Below are 25,311 nucleotides of genomic sequence, written 5' to 3' on the forward strand. Positions count from 1 at the left end.
CTGCGCTTAAGCAGCAAGGACTACAACACACATCAGCCCCAATATATAGTAAAAACCAAAGAAAAGAAAAACGTTGCCTGCGCTTTCTCCTTAATCCCTATGTATATTTAGACAAATGGAGGTCATTTAGTTGCTCCAATGGCCATTGGAGGGAATGCCCGCCTACCAACGTCAAGGCAGTTCCAATTAGTGTGAGTGGGACTGCTATATAAACATAGAAGCCATACCGATGAATTTACACATAGGGAGAAGAGAGAGCTCAGTTCATGTTAGTGCAGTGTTTGCATGCTGCATGTAAGACATGGACAAAGTTGATATAAGCTGCTTAATTTACAGCTTTGTTGGGCTGGCTTACAACTGCAACAATTTATTACACATTGCTGTATTTGTGAGCAGGGTCGCCATCAGGTGGTGACAACCATGCCGGTTGTCATGGGCTGGGGGGCCCGGCCGCCCGGGCCCCTCATGTAGCGGCGGAACTGCCACGGTGCAGTTGCACGCTGATAGGGTCCACGCACTTGGGGCCACCCGATGAGCCCTATATCTTCAGGGGCCCGGTCAGCGTTGTGGCTGTGTAATAGCGCGACTGGGCCCGTTTAAAAAAAAAATAAAAAATGCAGCCGCAACACAAGTGCTGCTGGGAGGAAAATGTAACTTCTTCCCAGCTCACTCCGCGCGGGAGGAGAGCCAGTGAAGAGGGAGAGCCACGCTGACTCCCATCAGCTCCAACCACCCTCCTGCAAAGAAAAGGTAAGAAACAGGAGGGTGGCTGAATAATGAGCTCTGTGTGTGTATGTCTGTATGCATATATGTCTGTCAGTATTTATGCCAGTATCAATGTATGTCTGTATGTCATTATGAATGTATGTATGTATGTCTGTATATATGTTTACCAGTATCAATGTATGTATGGAGAACAGAAACCGAGGTGTTACACAGAACTGATAAACTGTCGAGCATTTGGATAAAGTAAAACTGATGGTTATAGATTATGATTTCCCTGAAGGGGTGATTCCTAAAAATGTTTTAAAAGTGAACACTTGAAGCACCATAACTACTACAGTGTAATGTAGTGGTTATGGTACCATTCCACCCTCAAAGAGTACACAGTCAAACCATTTAAGAACAGTTTTACAGCGTACCTGGGTCTTCCTTTATGCCCTGAGTCTGGGTTCACGGCGCTGAGCAGATCTTCTTTGACTAGATGAGAGCATCAGCTAAGCGCTTTTAGACAATGAGTGCTGCCCTGTATCTGATTTAATGGAAAATCAATGAAGTACCCCTTACCAATGGTGAGTCGTATGGCAAAAGGCACTGAAACTGGCAATGAGTACAGATATCTAGAAGGGGTAGACGGGTCTAAAGTGTGCAGAAGTAAGCAGTGTGGTATGAAATAAATTTAACTACAGCACATAGCACAAGGAATAAAACCATAAGATGTGCCTTAAACAAGGTGATTATCACTAGTAATAAAATAGTAGTGCCAGTATCTGTACTAGAATGATCATTACAAGTAGATTGAACTTCATACTACGTATACAAAATCTCTCTCTTCAATGTAGATTTTGTTATTTTTGCTTCTATGCCTCTTCTGTATATATAAATAAAACAAATCTAGTGGCTTTAAAAGTTGGTGTACGACAAAGCACTGAGAGGCATGGCATATACCAGTTATCTGTAGATAGTAAAAATGATTCACGGGACATCATGTGCACTATAATTAGCAAAAGTCAGTTGTTCCTAGAATGTCTCCAGCTAGGAAAAATAGGAATTCAAACACTCTGTCTCTTTAAGAGGGTAAAGGGGAGGAGGGAGTGGTGGTCACCATACATATAAAAGGTTTTGCAAAGCAATTTTAAGTCAGTAAGATCAGTGACAAAACCAAGAACAAGAACGATCGAGGCTTGAGATCCCTCGAAATACCATCTGCAGCCCTTGCTGCCTCTCCCCCCTTCTCTCCCAAAATATTTTAGCAGGGAAAAGGAGAAATAAACCAATATCTCAGTCATGAGTGACGCAACAGCTGAGGAACCAAAGCCCAAAACTCCTGGAACCGATCCAAGCTCTGCTCCCCCTGTTCCAAGTGAAGTAGAGAGAAAAGTACTGGGTGAGTTAAAAGCACGTGGAGCGCAACCCATCTCAAACGAAAACTGCATTTTCTAAAACATTTGTCAATTTCATGCTGACTAACTGTTCTTTTTTTTTTTTTGGTGTCGTATCATCCTGCTCAGGAATCTAGTCATGTTCTATTTTAGTTTCTGCTGATTTCAACATGTGTTCTTCTACTCACTGTCTTCGTTTTTAATTCCAAACGTGTATCTTAATGTGTTTAACAATTGCCACAATGATTGTGGCAGTTGCTTTTCCTGATGTTCTATTTTTCTTCACTGGGGTTTATTCTCCAAACAGTGAGTTGTGATTGTGTGACAACAAATTGTTCAATTTTGAATACTATCTAAATACTGGAACAAAAATACTCCAAGTAAGCTTATGTCTCCCTTTGGAAGTTTTTTTTGTTTGCCAACCAGTAAACGAGTAACTCCTACAGTTTAGATTTTTAGGGACGTTTGAGTGTCTGAGTTTGTCCGGAAGAATTCCCTTTGCACTAAAATTCAAATTGTTAATTCTATCTTGACCAGGAGTTAGGCAAACACCCTTATATCACAACTGTAAAGGTAAGTAATTTGATTTAAAGAGCTAATGATCTATGTTCTTTAAAAACCACCAGTAACCTATGGGGATTTTTTTTTTTAATTATATCATAATTCTAAAAATAAAAGCTATAAAGGATTTTAAATGGACCTAATATACAATATTTTAAAATAAAATATTGAATTAATGGGAAACTATAGTGCCAGGAAAACAACATTATTGTGCTGGCATTATAGCTCACTATAGTGCCCCCCTTGGTGCAGAAGGGGTTAAAAACCCCATCTGTCACTTACCTGAGTCCAGCACCGACGGGCGAGACCTAATGCGCATGTGCGGCATCCAGCGTCACCCAGAACCCTATAGGAAAGCATTGTATAATGATTTCCTATTAGGGAGGTCGCATTGAAGATGAAATCTAAAGACTAGTTTGTCTTCTGGTAAATCTGGGGTTGACAAAAGGCCTAGCCACTCTGCTGTTTACTTTTGTTTTAATCTCAGCAGCTGTCACAATTAATGTCTGAATTCAGTCATTGATCTATGGAGGTTGACCAGGGATCCTCCATAAACCTCAGTGATGTACTCTAGTGCATGCGTAATAGTACATCATTGGCACTGCTCCTGAAAATAAAGCCAGGAGATGAGGAGGATGCACAAAGTGAAGATGGTTGCGATCATGAGTGACAACTTCAGGCCAGTACAACTAAGTTCCCCTGTATCCCGAGGCCACCAGGCCATCACTGGATATGTTACTTTTGGGAGTCTTTCCAAAATATCTAAATAAATACAAATCCGCTTTAAACTCTGTATACAGGCTCCAGGCACCATGACCACTCCAAATCAGTGAAGTTTAAAAGACACTTCCCTGGTAGAATCCTCCACCCCCTTCTCCCCCCCCTCTCTACACATTATTGCCCTTACTGCCCATCTCTACCTGGCCTATGCATGTCTGAATATTTTAAAGTGTTCCATACAGAGGTAAACTATTAATTCAGAACACTCTGTATGTGACTCTTTATTGTATTCTGGATTACTGACCTCAGCTTGTCCTGATTACTCTTTGTCAGATGTCTGATCCAACATATTGGCTTGTTTTACCAACTACTCTGATTTCTGAATCCTCTGACCTTAGCCTGTCCCAATGTATGTTACATTTAGCCATTACAAAGTGGCTACACCAAACAACTCAAAATACCCCATTTGGAATGCCTTCTTTTAAAAAATAATAGGGGTCATAGGGGTACATTTTCTTTTCTGAGCTGCCATACTGTTTCAAAAGGTGACATAGGCTCAGAAAATAATATTGTAAAATTTCCAAGTTGAAAATAGCATCTAATATTTTTGGCCCTGACTTACCAAAAAAAAACCAACAACCTGGAAATCCAGTACAAGGGGGCAAAATTTTATTGTGAGAAAATGTGAAATAAAAATACTGAGACTTTATTGCACTAACTTATATCAGGATTATGAAATGTCCTGTGAAAATGGAATTCCTGTTTGCGAAAAAAAACACAAAAGAAAAGTAAATGGGGCCAGCATTTGTGATTTAGATGTTAGACCAAACAATTAAAATTATGCAATTTTGAAAAGCCTGGGTTGCCAACCTTTGCAAATTGTATGCCATGATGGGGGTAATTTGTAATCCTGGGCTGCCACATGGTCTCAAATGCAACATAAGCCAAGCAAACCAACCTGGCAAAGTTCCATGTGTAAAACATGAAATGGGCAGGCACTATATTTGACCCTGTAACTTTCCAAAACCCCATAAAAAATGTACATGGGGGCATCGTTGTTACTTATTGGACAGGACTTTGTAAATAAACTTTCTTAATTTCTCACAATTTTTTTTAAATTTTACTCATTAAATTATGTTTATTATGTAAATATTTGATGTGAAATAAAAGCCCTATTTCTGCTAAACAAATGATATATAATAAATGTGGATGCACTTAAAGTGATACTTTAGTTCCAGGAACACAAAGCTGCATTCCTGGCACTATCGCTCCTCCTCCTCCCCCCAGTAAATAAAGGGTTGAAAACCATTTATTTATTTACTTACCTTTTCCCAGTGCTGATGTCCGTCCCCTCTGATGTCCTGCAACTAGCACATTTCCCACGCGTGCGCATTAGACCTCCACATCGGACGAAAAATCAGACTGTGTAAATAAGATACATTGTTCTTGTTCTAAAGTGCATTTTAGTTACATAACATCCTATTGTTAAGTCACCTAAAATTTCTAATAACACTGTAGGCAAATATAGCTACCTAGGAAATATTGTCACAAACATGGCACCAGCAATGAGACAATGGATTCTCAGAACAGCAGAAAATTAAATACGGGCTCACTGTGTTGAAAGCAGGACACGCCAAATAGCAGCATGGGAACACAATATACTCTGGGGATTTGGAGGCTGATCACAAGGTATGTCTGAGGCTATAACTCAGTGGTACACGAGACAGGCTAGATAACCAGCCTCTTCTTCCTCAGTCTTACAAAGCTATAGTAACGTGCCGTGTTCACACACTTTCTCCACCTGTTGGATTATATCAAGCATGAATGATATTCAGAGGCTGCTTTTCATGCAGGGGGAGAGCACAGCAAAGACATTGCTTCTCCTGTAGCCATCCCTCTCACTTGGTGCATTTCCTTTTATAAGGCACCCTATATAAAGCGCTACGGAATCTGTTGGCGCTATATAAATGGCAATAATAATAATACCAGCTATTTCTTGCTGTTCATTCTCCCTCCAGGGAAAGTAGCAAAGGGCAGTCTACCTTAACACTCCAGCTGCCATAGGAACCACAATGTTACCTGTCAGTTAAAGGAACACTACAGTGTCAGGAACACAAAATAATCCCCGGCCCCCTCTTTGTCGTAAAAATGTGAGTTTACTCGCCTTTTCTCCCACTCTATGCCAGCCTGGCCCTACCTTCCTCCGCCTCCATGGCTAACATCATTAAACGATGATCTCAGCCAATCCAATGCTATAGGAAAGCATTGTGAGGCTATTACGCATAACGCCGCACTGCTCCAATCAGCATCTCCTCATAGAGATGTATTGAATCAACGCATAACTATGAAGAATGTTCAGTGTCTTCTTGCAGAACTGTAGTTGCTCTGTTGCTAGTGTCCCTTTAAAGGTGGTTTAGTAAAAAATGAATGACCCTGCATAACAGTTGTAATATTTCTTGTCACAGCATGGCATTACTAGGGTTATTTTCGTGGTATCAATGCTGTATTTTATCTTTAATGTTATTTCACTTTAAGCGTTGGGTATGACAAGATATGATTGTAAGCAGTTCTACTTATTTTGCCTCTAGCTACCAAAGTCCAAGGAACTGTGAAATGGTTCAACGTGAGAAATGGCTATGGATTCATAAACCGGTAAGCCTTTATATGGCTATACTTTGCAAGCTGCACATTTAATTTTATGGTTTTCTAAGCCTTTTTATATTTGATCTAAATCTATACCTTCTCTCTTGTTAAAACATCACAAATCGAATGTATGATTTTATTTAATTTTTTTGCCTTCCTACCTCTTAGGCACCACAATTGATCCTCTTTAAGGGGCACTATAGGCCCTCAAAATACTCCATCTCAATTCAATGAAGTGGTGTGGGTGCCATGTCCCTGTAATTTTAACCGTTCAGGAGATCATCTTTTGCAGTGGTTCATAAGGGTTAGATATTGGGCAATATCTCTTGACAATCCCTTTAATTCCGTACAAGTTTTAACACACTTCATAACATCGCACACCATTTTTGTAACATATAGCAGAGGTGAAAATAAAATAAAAATAGTCACATAGCTACTTCTAAGTGTTTGCACGAAGTCTGCTTTTATGCTTTTTTGACTATGTTGTGCATACAGTGCACATACAGTAAACACTGTTTCCTGCCAGAAATTATATATCTGTATATCATGCCCAGATTTGTGTTTCAGGCACTCCCTATATCATCCAGGCCTTTCAAATTATATTCAGGGATTAGTAATTGAGTTAATAATTCTTCATTAACAGCAAAACAAGCCTATTAATTTTACAATGTGTTGGTCTGACTATTCTATTTCTTTGTTTGTCTCCATGCACCCTCTCGTAATCATTTAAGGAATGACACCAAAGAAGATGTGTTTGTACACCAGGTGAGTGAACGAACAGGGTTGCAAGTTGCTCCATTGCAAGGACATATTTATTTTAATGTTTAATAATATATATACATAGAACTCCTTCAGGTATTCAGTATTGTTTTATCGTTAAGATTTTACAACATGATAAATTTGGGATACACTTGCAATGTATCTGTAAAACAAAGCAAACCATCAATCAAAAATAAATAAATTATGCAACCTATTAAAAAAAAAAAAACAGTATAACAACTACAAGCACCAGGTGCACTATGGTTAAGGAAATGATTGATTTATCATTCCTGGCATAAAATATTCCCTGCCCCTTCTTGCTGCACATCCAAAGGTATTAGAAACGATCAACTAAAATAGAAAACTCATCACTAGCCAGATCTGTCGGACTGTAACTTGAGAGGGGAACTTACACTGACCCGTGAAAGAAGTAATTTTTGGGGTTAACGTAACACACGGGTTATGCTTGCATAGTAAAAGCATGTTTCCTGAAGAGTGAGGAAACACAAAACACTCTTCAGTCACAGTTCATTCTAATAAAGGAATATTAGAATACAAACTGCCTACTACAGGGGAATATTAGCTGGAAAGTTTACATATTCTGCTGTATGGAGTGGAGTGAAAAGAAACATAGAGCTGTTGGATAAACTCCAGAGTGTGTTTAGCATTCTGTGCCTTGAATGGCATAGTGCCTGCCTACCACTGCTGCTGTCCTATGATCATGTTCGACACCTGTCCCCATCTCACACACTGTCTAACAGGGCGGATTTGCTGATGAAGTGAAGCTTGTGGTTTAACTGAAGTGAGGCTATAGCATTGCAGTACTGATAACATGTAATGAATGCCAGTATAACATAAGTAATACGCAGAGGTTATAGCCATTTTATAATCAATTATTTTTTCAATACTTTTATTGATTTTCGTGGTATAATTAAAAAAATAAAAAATAAAAATACAGTGAATCTGCATAATTACCCACGCAGGTGTAGCATACAACATAATAAGAGCATGAGGTCATAAATAAAAATCCAAAAAGGAAAGTGAAACAGGTGGAGGGAAAAAGAAGCCTTAATAGCCTAATTTTGAGGATATTATTTATGGAGTAAAATAGCAATTGCTTTAAATGTACTGATATTTGTAACAGTGCATTAAAAGCTCCTGCTGGTTGAATGGAAGCTGGATGACATTCATCTTCTACAGAGCACACAAGACAGGTCGATGTTACCATTCATTCATTCAATGCTTTTAGACAATGAATGAGCACCTGTGCAAAAAATATGGACACAGGTTGCCTTTCTCTGCTCTCGGTGCTGTCATGCATTTTTTTACATTGCTGTATTTCTCATTTGCCGTATAATTTCTGTAAATCTTCTATGTGTCAATAAGAGTAGAACCATCATTGTTTTGTTTACATTCAGCTTTATGACATTCTGGGGTGATTTATGAAAGTGTTCTGTTCTAAAAATGTGATCTTAAAGGCAGACAGATCATTTCATCTCATTGAAATGGTCTGGGTGCAGTGTCCCTGTCCACCCTAGCCATGCAATGTAAAACAATGCAGTGCTTTGCATGAGGACTTTCAGCATCTTCAAATCCTCCATAGGAAAGCATTGAGTCAATGCTTTCCAAGGTGGCAGGCCTGAGCGTGCAGCTCGCTAAGCATGCGCACGCACTAGGTTGCCTATCATTGCTGACGTCAGAGGAGGTAAAGTCAGAGCTAGGGAGGGACTTCAGTGCTGGATAAAGGTGAGTGAAAAAAAAAGGTTTATTTAACCCTTTCAGTGCTGCAGGGGTGGGATGGGGGACTGCGAAGGAGGGGAGGCATAGAAATAATTTTGTGTTAGGAATACAGTTTTGTAGTCTTACAACTAAATATTAACATGCTTTGTATTTGCCATGCTGTGATCTTTTTATTGGCAGACAGCGATAAAAAAGAACAATCCACGCAAATACCTGCGGAGCGTAGGGGATGGAGAGGTGGTGGAGTTTGACGTAGTTGCTGGGGAAAAGGTAAGAAGCCATATCACCATTTGCTACCTAATTATATCAATTTTGATCTACTTTCGAAATATTATGGTTCCAAACAGGAAGTTCATATTACAGTAATTAGGGAGATGAATCTCTTAAATGAACACTCGAGGCACTATAAGAAATTTAAACCGTTTTTGAACGGTAAGACTCCAAACCTAGGTTCTTACTCCCCATTCACAAAGTAGAGTAAAAAAAGAATGTATATATTTGTCTCACTCCATTTTGTCAATGGAGAGCTAATGATAGATTGAAAGTATCTGCTGATGTTTTCAAACTATCAGTGATTTCCACTCAAGGCTTCAGACAGAAGTCGCTGGGCAGAGCTGACAGGCATCGGACTTTGGTGCCTGGAGTGATCCCTCAAGCCAAAATGAAAATAATGCTAACTCAGTTCAGCTATAGATCTTTTTTACAATTTTAATTTTGGTCTAAAGTTTTTAAGACTCATCTCAGCTTTCGATTTAGTGAATGAAGAGAATTAAACCTGGTTTGTTAAGTGTGGAAGAAAGATGTACTTAAATTTGTTATGTTGCTCTAATGAAAACATCCCATTCTGTTATGGGTGTAACATTATCATTAATAAGATATTATTAATGTAAGGTAATCAGACCATATTCTCTTTCAAACGTGACTTATGTTTACAATATTACTATTGGCACATGTGGATGATGAATAGTATGTCATTTTTTTCACAAGAGGCTTATCAAGATTATTTACTAAAGTGAAAATTGTGGGTAATTGAAATTGCAGAACTGGAATAATAGCGGACTTGGAGAATTCAGCAATTTTGGCCTTTAATTTTAAATTTAATTTTGAAATCTCACAATTCCCACTTCAATATAGAACCCTGTATAAGCATGAATAAGTAATCTTCTTAACTAAAACCTTTGTTTTCAGGGTGCTGAAGCGGCTAATGTGACTGGCCCAAAAGGGGCACCAGTAGAAGGTAGTCGTTATGCTGCAGACCGTCGCAGATATCGCCGTGGTTACTATGGGCGCAGGAGAGGACTACCAAGGGAGGTAAGTAAGAGTCAGTGAATTCCAGCACATATTTTATCTTACCTGGAGCTCAATAGCAGTTCATGCTTCTAATTTTGACGTAAAGTCATAAATAAGACTTTGTCATCTACACTTGTTTGTAATTTTTTTTTTTCGTAATCAATGATTTAGATGAAGTGGATGAAGTGGATTCTTACTAAGTTGCACAGAATCTTCATAGGCCCACGTTATAAATATACTGACACATGCATACACTTAAAAAAAAGTTAAAAAGGATATCTAAGAAAAGTCTCATGACATTTTTTTCAGTGTGTGAAAGACACTGGGGTTAGGATGGATCTCGCAGAGCAATACTTGGGGGAAATGACTATAGTTGACCACTTGGGATATCGGCAAATCTATTGTAGAGAAATCAGCCAAAAAATAGACTTGTGCAGTTTGTTTTGGAATAAGTCAAATTTAATCTGAGATTCGGTTGATTCTTAAGCATCTGAATTTCCATTTGTTTTGATAAAGATAGCAAATTAAGGAGTTATCTACTAAACATGGAGAGTGCAAAATAAAGGAAAAGGGTTTCTTCATTTTGATCTTTCCATTGTTTAGCAGACAGCTCATTATTTTTGGTTCCTTAAATCTCGCTTTCCCACATCAGGTAAGAAAATTAGGGAGCTCTCTATTAAACTGCTGAAAGATCAAAATTAAGAATAGGGCTTTTCTTAAGATTGATCTCTCAGTAGTTTAGCAGATAACTCCCTAAATTGGTACCTTGCAATTTTGTAACTGTCACCTTCATTTATTCCATACAGACAACAACAAGAGTCCGAATTTCAAAAATGAACAATATTTTCAGATGAATATCAGTTCATCAAAAAAATATTTTCCAAATTTTGGAGAAACCAAAATTAAAAAAATCAACGAATGGATACGATGGCCCTACAAAAATATGACTCCTTAGGGGTTTCTTGGGGGGGGGGGGGGGAATATTTTTTGCTACATTTCTTTTCAGAATAGTTTTAACGAACAAAAAGGAATTAAAAAATAAATTTTACATTAAAAGGAAAGAACACTCAGAATTACCATACAATGACAATGGGATATCTGAATACATGTTCTAGTTTGACATAAAGGAACAACTACCATCAATCAAGAAAAACTATGTATGTGTGATAGTGACAATTCCACTATTTTAACTCTCTCCAGTCTTGCCTTGTTAGTTAAGTGTAGGAGGAGACTAGACCAGAACAGCTGCTCCTGTTCAAAGTCTAAATTTGGCTTCAGAATTTCATACTCTGTGAGAGAGAGACAGATGCCGGGGATTATAAGAAAAAAGGAGGAGACTTCAAGTAAGATGAACAGCTCAAATGACAAGATCACATAAAGTAGACCAAGATCTAATAATGACTCGTCAAGTTTTAAAGACTGGACAGTATAAGCTGATGCATTAAACATTTCCATAAACAGTTTTATATCTGTTTTTTTTCTTACATACAAATGGAGAGCCTGCGTATTGCATGATAACATTTGTAAAGAAATACTGTTTAAAAATAGCATCACAAAACACATATTTACATATATAAGAAATGCCTAAGGATCCAAAACAAAATAAATTAACCAGAGAATGGCCAGTGACTAGTCATGTCCCGAACGGTTCGCTGGCGAATAGTTGGCGAACATATGCGATGTTCGGTCTGCCCCCTATTCGTCATCATTGAGTAAACTTTGACCCTGTACCTCACAGTCAGCAGACAGATTCCAGCCAATCAGCAGCAGACCCTCCCTCCCAGACCCTCCCACCTCCTAGACAGCATACAATTTAGATTAATTCTGAAGCTGCATTCTTTTTTTTTTTTGTATTTTTTTTGTGTGTTTGTGTTTATTATACATTATCCTCCATAGCCAGTAACCTGTGTTTATTATACATTATCCCCCCACAACCAGTAACCTGTGTTTATTATACATTATTCCCCCACAACCAGTAACCTGTGTTTATTATACATTATCCCCCCACAACCAGTAACCTGTGTTTGTTATACATTATCCCCCCATAGACAGTAACCAGTGTGTATTATACATTATCCCTCCCATAGCCAGTAACCTGTGTTTATTATACATTATCCTCCCATAGCCAGTAACCTGTGCTTATTATACATTATCCCCCCCATAGCCAGTAACCTGTGTTTATTATACATTATCCCCCATAGTCATTTATCGTTGGACCTAGGCAGCATGATGTCTTAGGCCGGCCCAGAGAGTGAGTGAATAATATAATATATATGTTCAGAAACATATTAGTAATATATGTAAATCGGGTTCATGCAAAGAGGGTGAAAAGGTATTAAAGAAAAACACACTTATTGCATCAAATTTACAAAGCCAAACTTTTAAAAGCTTTCCTCATTTCTTTCTCGGGATGAGGAATATATCAGTTGTAGACTGAGGATTTCCATCTGCCCAATCTTTTAATAATATGCACTGGAGTGTCAGTGTTGAAGGAGTGTTCTAAATGAAAGACCCGAGACATGGATACAACCCAATCTTAGGAGTAGTGTTCTGATGTAGAAGATGAATTTAGCCATAGTCAGAGGGATTCAGTGAGAGTAGTGGTGAAATGTGTGTGGCATGACTTTCTGTGTGTGGGTACTTACTGTGTGTGGGTAAGTAAGAGTCAAGTATTTTAACTGGCCACTAGTTCTAAGTGGGATAAAGTGGTCTAGCGGATGGATGAGTCGTTTGGTTCGTTTTAGAGGTTTGTAGAGAAAGTATATAGTGATCATGATTTTTAGCGATATCCAATATTTTTAAGGTAGTCTCAAACAAACATAAAATGCTATATAAAAATTTGTAGGAATATCGAATAGTCGTGTACAGTAAATCAGAGAGGGCTCAGAATATCGAACCATCGATCGGTAACCTGGATGAAGTAGGGGGTCTATCTGTTTTATTAAATACACGGTAATATGCTTTTAATGGGATAGGACGTTAGGAAAGGTGTGTGATTGGGATAAGTGGTTGTGGCTGTATTTACCTTATCCTGGGACCGACCTGGCTCCTAAGCTTGAGCCGCGTGTGGCTGGATCACTCCTGCCTCCACACGAGCCGCATGCAGCTTGATCTCCTCTTCTGACTTAGCCGCGTGCACTGACCGCAGTTATCGGTCACGTGGCCCGCCTGGCACTAGGCGCACGGCTCGAGTCACGAGCTCACCCTTAAAGGGGCAGTGGGAGCCAAAAGTTGATTCAGGCTCCCATTGGCCCACGTCATTCCAGCACCCCCACACACTAACGTTTTGGGGGTATAGGCATGACGTGGGCCAATCAAATGTTAAAGGATATTTAAACTTCCCTAGCCCTATCCACTTTGTCCTATCGTGGTTTCTGTGTCAGTACCCTTTAGTGCGTTCCTTTATCTATTTTGTTTATTTTGGTATTGACCATGGCTTTGTTCTTGACTCTGAATTTATCTTTAACCCTTTCCTGTCTTGTTTGCCCGTGTGACTGATTACCATCTACCTGACTCTGGCTTGTTCTCATTTTCGTAGTCTCTCTGTTACCATGACCTCGTCTCGTTTCTGATTACGCTTTATCTCTGTCTGACGTTTAGTCTGGCCATTCTAAGTCCAGGTAATAAGTTATATCCTAGTCTTGTCCCTTGCTATCCTAAACTCTGCATGTTGGTGTATTACATCATGACATTATGATAGGACCATGGGCCCTGCAGGTTTAGGACAGCAAATGGCCTCCTATGAGGCAAGATTTTAAGAACAGGATCACCGTATGGACCAGATTGCCCAGGCCCATCAGACACTTTTGTCCAGAAATGCTTATTTGGCCCCTGAGACACTGGTACATCTCAACCCGTACCTCCCATTCCAGAGGCATCTATCCTGATTAGAGATGTCCCGAATAGTTAGCTGGTGAATAGTTCCCGGCGAACATAGCTTGTTCGCCACGGATGGTTCGGCTGTTCGGTCCGCCCCCTATTCGTCATCATTGAGTAAACTTTGACCTTGTACCTCACAGTCAGCAGACACATTCCAGCCAATCAGCAGCAGACCCTCCCTCCCAGACCCTCCCACCTCCTGGACAGCATCCATTTTAGATTCATTCGGAAGCTGCATTCTTTTTTTTTTTTTTTTTTTTAGACAGAAGTGTGCTTATTTGAGCATGCTAGGCTGAACGTGCGTATATCATGGCTAGTTGCACTGAGGGTATGAGTATATAGCAGTACATTGTATTGAAAGATGGCTGTCATGTTTAGGGTGTAGCTTGCACGTTATCAACTGTGTATTTATATCAGCAGCTCCACCACTAGTTATAAATCAAGTGTGAGTCGCCCCATGAGATGAGACTAGTGAATAACATAATACATGAACGGTTAAGGTAAAGGCATGTAAGGAACTACGACAATAAACTCTTTAGGAGGTGAAATAATGACATGTTTAAACGCTTGCTACTTTACGATTAGTTAATGTGCAGAGAGCAGTTCATGTGATCAAAGGCATGGTGTGAAGGATCGGCTATAGTGGGACATGCTTGGCAGGCTGCTGTTTACTGCTTGTGCTCATCCGATCCTTTCTGGGCGCCAGGTGCAGACCCTGGGAGTCCCTCATACCTGGACCAACAAAGGCAAGTCTCTGGCTGAGTGCCGGGTTCGCGGCTTGAGGTGGTGGAAGCTTGTTTTGTCGGGTGGTCGGATCTGTCCCGGTGGTGCTTCACGTTTGGTGCGGGATTGTGGTGGCTTAAGGTGGAGGCGAGTGATTGACGTGGGGCAGGCTCTGCATTTCTGTTTGTGCCTCCGGTCCCGTCTTCGATGCCTTTTGCGTTGGTGGATTTTAATGGGGACTGCTTCGCTTAGCTGTGGTGGAGCTTGTTGGGGCTTCCTGCTTGTTATTTGCTTCCAAAATTGATTAAAGAGTCTGTCCAGCTTAGACTCAATATCCTGCCATGCTTTGCTGGTACCAGGAGGACACGCGGCTGCCGCCATATTGGGAGAGTCGCAGATGAGTATGTCAACCTGGGCGGCTGTGCTCTGTGCGTCCATTAGCTCCAGACAGCCCCTCAGGGGTGGACCGGGATAACCCCCACCGGTCCGAGGGGGGGGGGTAACGAAGCTCCTGCCAGGAAGTAGCTGCTCCTGGGCATCCCAGGATCGGGAGATCGGCCGCCTTTCCCGCCCGGTGATCACCAGGCCACACTTGCCACTTGGAGGTAAGACTCTGTCGAGTTGCTGACCGCTATTAAGCATGTCGGGTCGGTCAGGTAGGAGCAACATTGCTGGTTCATCCCCTGCTGGGGTGAAATTCGCTTGTTGATAGCTGCTTAAAGTGAGATATTGAGGGAGCTCACACGAAGTGCGTCTTTCCTCCATGACAGCTAGGTCCCGCCCCCCGGAAGCTGCATTCTTAGTGAGAGGAGGGACAGTGTAGCTGCTGCTGATTTAATAGGGAAATCGATAGCTAGGCTAGTGTATTCAGTGTCCACTACAGTCCTGAAGGACTCATCTGATCTCTGCTGTAAGGACAGCACCCCAAAAAGCCCTTTTTAGGGCTAGAACATCAGTCTGCTTTTATTTATTTTTTTTTTTACTGTGTAATCTAATTGCAGTTGCCTGCCTGCTTGCCTGCCAGCGTGTGTGTCAGGCTCACAGCGTATACTGTGCCCACTTGCCCAGTGCCACCACTCATATCTGGTGTCACAATAGCTTGCATTTAAAAAAAAAAAAAAAACTTTTTTGACTGTAATATAATAGCAGTCAGTTTCCTTCACACGTGTGCGTTTCAGGGCCTGCCAGGGCACAGTGTCACACCAGTGCAACTCATTTCAGGTGTAACAGTAGTGTACATTTAAAAAAAAAAATACAGGGGGCTTGTTGTCACCTTTTCGGGGACCCTTGGTGTTGTACGTGGCTGGGTGGAGGAAGAGACTTCAATGACATCAGTGAGCAGTGGCGTACATACCGGGGTCGCAGGGGTCGCGGCTGCGACTGGGCCCGGCCCACCAGGGGGCCCGGCCGCCCTGCGACCCCGGTATGTATGTCACTGGGCCAGCCTCTTCTCCTGGGGGGCCCAAGAGCCGGCCACCTCAGGGCCCCCCGAGGCTGGCCCTGCTGTCACCCGGCTGGCCGGTCCTGCAGGCGCGCGAGGGAGCACTGTCTCCTAGGTGCTTCCTCTTCAGCTCCCTCGCGCACCGCACTGATACCGGAGCCGGAAGATGACGTCATCTTCCGGCTCCGGTATCAGTGCGGCGCGCGAGGGAGCTGAAGAGGAAGCACACAGGAGACAGTGCTCCCTCGCGCGCCCGCCTGACTGCTCGCCGGGTGACCGCCCCCCCAGGAGCCCAGCAGCACCACTGGACCCCAGGGAATCCCCTCAGCTCTCCCACAGGTAAGGAGGCTGGGGGGATTTAAAAAAAAATGTGTTTGTGAGTGTTAGTGTATGTTAGTGTTAGTGAGTGTGTGTGTATGTTAGTGTGTGTTTGTGAGTGTATGTTAGTGTGTGTGAGTGTATGTTAGTGTGTGTGAGTGTGTGTTAGAGTGTGTGTGAGTGTGTGTTAGAGTGTGTGTTAGTGTGTGTTTGTGAGTGTGAGTGTGTGTGAGTGTGTGTTAGTGAGTGTGAGTGTATGTTAGCGTGTGTTTGTGAGTGTGAGTGTATGTTTGTGAGTGTGAGTGTATGTTAGTGTGTGTTTGTATGTTAGTGTGTGTTTGTGAGTGTTAGTGTGTGTGAGTGTATGTTAGTGTGTGTGAGTGTGTTATAGTGTGAGTGTGTTAGTGTGTGAGTGTATGTTAGTGTGTGTTTGTGAGTGTGTGTTAGTGTTAGATTGTGTGTGTTAGTGTGTGTGTTAGTGTGTTAGTCTTAGAGTGTGTGTGTGAGTGTATGTTAATGTGTGTGTGTGTGTTAGAGTGTGTGTTAGTGTGTGTGTCTGTTACTGAGTATGTTTGTGTGCATCTGTTAGTGAGTGTGTATGTATGTCTGTCACTGAGTGTGTGTCTGTCAGTAAATGTGTGCGTCTGTTCATGAGAGTGTGTGTGTCTTAAGCACTTACCTTTCTCCAGCGCCGGACTCCCTTGGCGCTGGGAATCTCTCCGCCCCGATCCGCCTCTCAGCTCCGAATGCGCATGCGTGGCAAGAGCCACGCGTGCATTCAAACCGCCCATAGGAAAGCATTATTCAATGCTTTCCTATGGACGTTCAGCGTCTTCTCACTGTGATTTTCACAGTGAGAATCGCAGAAAAATCCTCTAGCGGCTGTCAATGAGACAGCCGCTAGAGGCTGGATTAACCCTCAGTGAAACATAGCCGTTTCTCTGAAACGGCTATGTTTTCAGCTGCAGGGTTAAAACTAGAGACCTGGCACCCAGACCACTTCATTGAGCTGATGTGATCTGGGTGTCTGTAGTGGTCCTTTAAGTGTATGTGTTTATGCATGCACTTGCGTACATACCGCGGTCACACAGGTCGCAGCCCTGCGACCCGGTGCCCGCCGCCATGTGTTGCGGCCCCAGCCCGCACAGAGTAAGCGCGCGGGGGGGCCCACGGATCAGTTTTCGCACCGGGGCCCCATGGGTTGTGTGTACGCCACTGTCAGTGAGGACAAGGAACGGGACATGGCTAGCTTGGTATCCAACCTTGTGCAAATGGGGAGTTTGCGGTTGTGCAAATGGACTGTTTGCGGTTGTTTGCAGTGCGTTAAATGGGGAGTTTGGTCTGTCACTGTGAAGCGGGCGTAACCCTTACACTACCTGATTGATACAACATCATACCTGATGTTTTAAAGCACGTTATTCCAAACAATTTAGGAATGTTACGTGATTTATGCCCTTTATGGATTAAAACCAGACTCTGCATCAACTATGTAATTTTCCATGGGAGTTTTGCCATGGATCCCCCTCCGGCATGCCACAGTTCAGGTGTTAGTCCCCTTGAAACAACTTTTCGATCACTATTGTGGCCAGAAAGAGTCCCTGCGGGTTTTAAAGTTCGCCTGCCTATTGAAGTCTATGGCGGTTTGCCTGGTTCGCCCGTTCGCAAACATTTGCGGAAGTTCGCGTTCGCCGTTCGCGAACGGAAAATTTCATGTTCGCGACATCACTACCAGTGACCCATTTACTTCCCCTAAATAAAAGTGATGGTCTAGAGAGAGTACAAAGTATTTGTTATTTGTGGCATCTCATTTCCCCCCGGCATTGGCGAACGTGATAAATGTTTTGTGATTTTGTTCCTCCCCACAAATCTACATATTTAAATTTATCAAAATTCTGCAGTTTGTTACTATGAAGGTGCTTTATTAGAACTATTTCATGACTCTTGTTTGATGAAAATACCATATTATACAAATGTTAGACATGTTGTACTACTTTATGAAGATACACAACAATTGAAATTATAACAGGTTCACTTTGATATTTTTTAAAGGGACACTATAGTCACCAGAACAACTACAGATTATTGAATTTGTTCTGGTGAGTAGAACCTTCAGGCTTTTTGCTGTAAACACTGTCTTTTCAGAGAAAATGCAGTGTTTACATTACAGCCTAGTGATAACTTCACTGGCCACTCCTCGGATGGCTGTTAGAGATCCTTCCTGGGTCATGGATGCCTAAAATGCATCCAAACATTCAATATCTCCTCCCTCTGCATGCAGACACTGAACTTTCCTCATAGGGATTCATTAATTCAATTCATCTCTATGAGGAGATGCTGATTGGCCAGGGCTGTGTTTGAATCATGCTGGCTCTGCCCCTGATCTGCCTCCTTGTCAGTCTCAGCCAATCCTATGGGGAAGCATTGTGATTGGATCAGGCCACCACTTCTGATGATGTCAGAGGTCAGAGGAAGTTCACAGGCAGAGGCAGCAGCTTTAGACTTGAATACAAGTAAGATTGTACTATCTTTAGGGAGGCAAAGGGGGCCAAGGGGCTAGATAGTGGTTTTAACACTATAGGATCAGGAATACATGTTTGTGTTCCTGACTCTACAGTGCTCCTTTAAAAATGGCTACATTAAAGGAACACTATAGGGTCAGGAACACAAACATGTATTCCTGATCCTATACTGTTAAAATCTTTATCTAGCCCCCCCTGGCCCACCCTTACCACCCTAAATATAATAACATTGTACCTTTATTCTAGTCTGCTGGTGCTGACTCTGCCCCTGATTTGCCTCCTTGGCTGGCATCATAGGAAATTATGATTTCAGCCAATATCAATGCTTTCCCAGAGGAAAGCATTGGATTGTCTGAGATTGTCAATTCTGATGATCTCAGCCAAGGAGTTGGGCTGGGGACAGAGCCAAATGCCATCCTGGCCAATCAGCATCTCCCCAAAGAGATGCATTGAACCAATGCATCTCTATGAGGAAAGTTCAGTGTCTTCATACGATTTGTTAATTAAAGTAATATTTAGCCACTAAACCTAATAAGAGCACCTGCTAACTACATGTAATTAATACCAGCTGCCAAAATACACTAAAATGCAAGACTGGGCAGCTTGCAAGCACACTAAAATGCAGTTTAACATATAGTGTACACTATCAATTTGTTTGTGGATCTAAAAAGTGTTAATTTCTGAAATTATATTTTTCTACAGAGAGAAGGTGAAGTGAAAGAAGGATTACCCGAAGCTGTTCAAACCCAGCAACCCATGCGTCAGTCGGCTAACTACCGTCCAAGATACCGCCGGTAGGTGTCTGTCAGTAGAAAATCCAAAGCACATGAGCATGTCATTATATAGGTCCCTGCCCACAATATAATTTCATAATCATCATATAAATTGTTTCCCTATTCAAAATGTGTTTATTACCCATACTTTATTGTTTAATATAGATTTTTATGGTATTCTATTTTTTTTTAGTATAAATTAAACAGAACTTGCACTAAAAAAGCCTAAATAGGGCTCTCTTTACAGGAAGTGTTTATGGAAGGCTGTGCAAGTCACATGCAGGGAGGTGTGACTAGGTTTCATAAACAAAGGGATTTAACTCCTAAATGGCAGAGGATTGAGCAGTGAGGCTGCAGGGGCATGTTCTATACACCAAAGCTGCTTCATTAAGCTAAAGTTGTTCAGGTGACTATAGTGTCCCTTTAATTATTATTTTTTAGTTTCAGCTCACTTTTTGTATCACATACATCAGTGTTGTCCAGCATTTTACCATAGATGGCCACATACCGTTCTAAACTTTAGGTTAGGAGTTTGCAAAATAGTCAGGACCTAAATGAAGTCCTCATTAATATCAAACTGCAGAAAGCCTTCTTTAGTGCAAATGAGACCCTACAGACACTAGGAAGAGTAGAATTATTATTATTATTTTGTTTTATACATGTTGTATATATTTCATAATATTAGCAGAATGGGCCACAGATGTAATTTTTGAATGAGTTGGCAATCTAATGACTTTCACAAAATTTGGCCACTATAAAAAACAGGTTATTTTAATGCAGATTGGTAAAAAGATATGGACCACAAGTCACACCTAATAAAAACAATGCCATTATAGAGAGGATACTGAATGTAAAAAAAAACATATGTATAGTATCATAATACTTATTTTGTACTCCTTCTTGGGGTAGACCTATGAATCAAACCAGACCACTTCCACCAACTGGTGAGATTGAAAACAAGGAAAACCAGTTTGAGTCAGTGGCTCCAGACCAGCAACAAAATCGCCGTGGCTTCAGAAGACCATACAACTACCGGCGTCGACCCAACCAACCAAGTGGTCCACCACAGGGGAACAAGGAGTCAACCAAGGTAATGTGTGCACACATTATGAGTAACTATTAGTAGTAGTAACATAGTTTTTGAACAACTTTAGCATAACTGGCACACAGTCCCATATTGTTTGTGAGCAGTACGAACTAAATATGAATATAGTAAACACAAATAGGCAGCAATAACAGCTTCAATTTGTACAGCTGTTAGAAGCACACATATTGAGAGAAAGATAAAACAGACTCACTTGAAACCAAGAACATAAGAAAACCAAGAACAATACAAAGTTATTATAAAAGGAAAGTAAAACACAATGCAAATAAATGAAAATAAACTAGGCAGATACAGTGAAAAGCACAAGCCAGCTGTATTATTATTATTGTTATTGGCATTTATGTAGCGCCAACAAATCCCATAGTGCTTTACAATAGTACAAGAGGGGGAGGTTTAACAATAAATGAGACAATGACAAAAACTTACAGGAACAATAGATTGAAGAGGACCCTGCTCAAACGAGCTTACAGTCTAGAGTTCTATGAAAAAGAAAGCTTTTTTTTTACTGAAAATATATTAACGTTTACCTCAAAGCTACATGTGTAACTTGTATATTAGTTATTCGAGTTGGAATAACATGGCTTTTCTATGCCGTGTAGTTGGCTGAAACCCCTGCAGAGAAGCCTGTGCCAGTGGGTGAGAAAAGCAATGCTGTGTAATCTGAGTGACCTGATCTTCCATCATGTAAGTGAGACAGTCGGCTACAATTACAAAAACTGAAGTTGTTCTGTGCCTTTGTCCAATTAATTTCAGGACCAGACAGTTCAGGGACTGCTAAACAACTGAGATGATGATCAATCGCTTAACCAGAACACAATAGCTTGGAAACTGAGAGTAGTTAAAAATGTCTGGCCACCGATTTTAACGTATTACTAATCTTTATATCTGTCCCTATGTTTTCAGAATCTCTATATAATATATTTTGTATCTGTTATTTACATAGCAGCCATTTATTCAGTAGTGCTGTACAATAGAGGGAATACAGACAAATAGTAAACATATACTGATACAAAGGGAACAAAGGATATTGCATGTGAGCTCACACTGTAGCAAAAACAGTAACTTTGATACAAAATGCTTAGCAAGATCATTTGTGAGCTTACATTCTGACGCATATAGGTCAAATTGAAGAGGTTTCTATTAGCCCGTTAAATTTTTATTATAAATGTAATATGCTCCTTCCACAGCCTTTCCATAATATATATATATATATATATATATATATATATATATATATATATATATATATATATATATATATATATATATATATAAAATAGATACAGATATTTACCCCCACATATGTAGTTTCAAGTATAGTACATATTATTAAGTGACACCAGTTCATTAACGTCATACGAGTTATAAGAAGAGCTATAATTCTATAGAGGGGCAAAGGTTTAAAATTAATATCAGGAAGTATTACTTTACTGAGAGGGCAGTGGATGTAATTTTTGAATGAGTTGGCAATCTAATGACTTTCACAAAATTTGGCCACTATAAAAAACAGGTTATTTTAATGCAGATTGGTAAAAAGATATGGACCACAAGTCACACCTAATAAAAACAATGCCATTATAGAGAGGATACTGAATGTAAAAAAAAACATATGTATAGTATCATAATACTTATTTTGTACTCCTTCTTGGGGTAGACCTATGAATCAAACCAGACCACTTCCACCAACTGGTGAGATTGAAAACAAGGAAAACCAGTTTGAGTCAGTGGCTCCAGACCAGCAACAAAATCCAGCTGAAGTGGTAGAGGTTAACACAGTAAAGGAGTTTAAGCATGCGTGGGATAGGCATAAGGCTATCCTAGCTATAAGATAAGGCCAGGGACTAATGAAAGTATTTAGAAAATTGGGCAGACTAGATGGGTCGAATGGTTCTTATCTGCCGTCACATTCTATGTTTCTATGTTTATCTTATTATTTTTGTATATTTCATTTAAAAAAAAATCTGTATATTTATGGCCTCTGTAAGAAGTATTGCTACATAGGGTTTTTAAATAGCAAGCAGAATAGTATATACAACCACATTGTTTTCATTCCATTTATGAATAAAGTAGTGTTTAAAATGTCTTACTGTTAGATTGATTAAACTCATCTTGGGGCTTGCATTAGAATGTCACAGTAGAAGAGAGGTATCATGGTAAAAGTAGATTTGCCTTGGCTGTAATTTTTCACAAGGCAGGAACACATAAATTCTGCATTCCGTCAGGCAAAACATAAATGCAGCCTATAAAGATTCAGCATAGATCCCTCATAAAGAGGCAACATTTCAATCAAGATCAAGCCATACGCTCGTTTGAAACGTTGCTATTTAATGATGTTATAATAAAGGCATCACAGCTTCGCTAAGATAAGGTGTGCTGGATCTTTTGACGTTAGTATCTGTGATATTGCCAGTCATTTGAGTGGGAGTGGAGATCTGTGGATCCAAATTTGAATTGAGGTGGGTGTTATTAGTTACATTAAAGTATTAATTATTTATATTAAAATGCAATGTGACATGTTGCCATGGTGACATTAATTAGTTGGAGTTGAATACTTGCCACAAGGAATTCGCTGATTTAACAAAACCCCAGACAGCACTTCCAACCCCTGCTGCCAGAATGCAGAACTCATAAACATTCTTCAAAAACAATGACAGAACCATCATAATTCAAAACCATTTAAAATGAGGTTCATGCTAATTATTATCAACGTGCTGATATTATTGTTTCCTTTGCAGGCATAATGTGAGCTGAGAAAGGATGGACATCAAGACAGGGCCACAAACTTTTACTACTTTTTGAAAATGCTACAGTTGCCAATTAATTGGGAGAGATGACATATACATCTCCTATGCTCCTCAGTTTGGATTTCACAACAAAAGTACACTCATATTTTGTGTCCATGCATGCAAATACCAAGGGCAAATTTGGGTATGTATTAAAACTGAATCTATGCATTGTGCTAGTGAAGTTGCTAGCGAAATGATAGATTTAAAATGTTACTTACCTGAAGTCTGCTTCCTCTTAGGCATGCTGTATTTGTGTACTCATGGTATGGTATGAGAGACATTGTCCAATACTGATAATTATATTTAATAAATACATTTCTGCACTAAAACAGTAAGGGAGAGACCACCTATATAATGCTCTAATACAGCAGAAACCAACCAGACAATACTTTTGAAAAATTAAGTTAAAAAAAAAAAAAAAAGAACAATAACAAATATAACAGCATGATGATAACCGGAGTCAATAGATGAAGACTAAATTGCTAAATATTATTTAGTGTATCCAGTAGCACTGAAAACACATTGCAGCAGAAGTGATGTGTCCAGATGCCAAAACATAATCAAGACAGACCACAAAACACCGGTCTGGTGATTGTAGTTTCTCCACTTGTAGATAAAGCAGACGAGAGGTGATTCCATTTGACCTATAAAAACAATATAGGTACCATAGTACACTGCTCACTGTATATTATTTGTTTTTGCATGCAATGAATTAAAAACTTACAGGATCAATGGTAGAGCTCATATCAGGAGACACATTCATTTAATTAATTGCATGCAAAAAAGGTTATAAACAGTGAGCACTATGGCACCTCATTTGTTTTTATAGATCAAGTGGAATCACCTCTCATCTGTTTTATGTATACAATTGGAGAAAGTACAATCACCACATCTGTGCTTTGTGGTCTCTGTTCATTATGTATTGCCGTCTGCACACATTAATGCTGCTGCTTTCAGTATAACCGGATACACTATAGAATATGTAGCCATTATGTCTTAATATTTTGACTCCAGGTCTTCACCATATAATGTTTTTAAGTCATTGGTGTTTTTTTTTTTTAAAATCCTGCACTCACCCATGTGAGGATGCACAGATACATGCACACTGGCTGCAAGTGTCATGGAATGATATGAACATAAAGATTCCAAAGAAATTAACAACACAGCAACCATCAAAATGCAAAGTGTAATAAATATATTGCATTGCAGTCATGTCCAGTAACATGTCCACATTGATTCTTTGCATTGTAAAATAGCACATGTATACGATAAATATCATAATTTTGTAAAAAAAAAACTAAAAAGTTATTTCTTGCTACTGGAACATGAGTCAGTCGCCCTTAAAGCAGATTGTTATATGCGTTCTTTTTTTACATCAGTAAATTTCACCAGAGGGAAAAAACTCTCCCCTTTTTGCTGTTGCATATCTGATGACATCATGGCCCAATTACCGACCCTGGTTCACAGATACAATATTGTCATGTTTGCTTTTTTCATAAATATAATCCACAGATGCTTTTGGGAAAAAAAAACAATAGATGTGAAAGAACATAAACGTCTGAAACAAAGGTTATGTGTTTGTGTTTCATTTACAAGTGTGCAACACCTATATATCCGCCACAGCACCCAACAGTCATATACCAGACTATAAATGCTCCATATAGCATCTGAGAAAGCCATCACGAAGTGAACATATATCCCAACATTTCAAATGGACAAATATGGACACTTTAATTTTAGGTTTGTGGCCAGGGGCGGTGCTGTTCTGAGAAACATTTACTAAACTGGTCACTCAGCAATTTTTCCATACCAGAGTTTCTTGTCCTTCTTCATTTAAAACAAATATTCTACACTCAGTCTTCCTTTCAGTCAAAGATGCTGTTATCAAATTTACACAAAGGCTTGCAACTTTGATGTTCTCAATCACAACTTTCACTCCTCTTATCCAGTCA

General features: G+C 40.1%; 2 protein-coding genes across 2 annotated transcripts in view; one reads left to right on the forward strand and one right to left on the reverse strand.

Moving 5' to 3' along the window:
* Positions 1-25,311, reverse strand: part of SYCE3 (synaptonemal complex central element protein 3) — a 64,350-nt gene that overhangs the window by 6,317 nt on the left and 32,722 nt on the right. The gene's annotated exons all lie outside the window — the stretch shown is intronic.
* On the forward strand, positions 1,843-24,927 carry LOC134575049 (Y-box-binding protein 3-like). The gene is made up of 9 exons (XM_063434186.1): positions 1,843-2,107; positions 5,972-6,035; positions 6,758-6,791; positions 8,706-8,795; positions 9,714-9,836; positions 19,398-19,489; positions 20,378-20,558; positions 21,173-21,257; positions 23,309-24,927. The coding sequence occupies exons 1-8, from the start codon at positions 2,008-2,010 to the stop codon at positions 21,230-21,232; spliced, it is 744 nt and encodes a 247-aa protein (XP_063290256.1). The 5' UTR covers positions 1,843-2,007; the 3' UTR covers positions 21,233-21,257; positions 23,309-24,927.

Source organism: Pelobates fuscus, chromosome 10 (genome assembly GCF_036172605.1).
Source record: "Pelobates fuscus isolate aPelFus1 chromosome 10, aPelFus1.pri, whole genome shotgun sequence".
Classification (NCBI taxonomy): domain Eukaryota; kingdom Metazoa; phylum Chordata; class Amphibia; order Anura; family Pelobatidae; genus Pelobates; species Pelobates fuscus.

Bases quoted from the DNA above. Each gene is read 5' to 3' on its own strand.
- LOC134575049 (XM_063434186.1), top strand. From the start codon at position 2,008: ATGAGTGACGCAACAGCTGAGGAACCAAAGCCCAAAACTCCTGGAACC. The intron at 8,796-9,713 runs GTAAGAAGCCAT...CTTTGTTTTCAG, and splicing joins ACGTAGTTGCTGGGGAAAAG to GGTGCTGAAGCGGCTAATGT. The intron at 20,559-21,172 runs GTAATGTGTGCA...TATGCCGTGTAG, and splicing joins GGAACAAGGAGTCAACCAAG to TTGGCTGAAACCCCTGCAGA.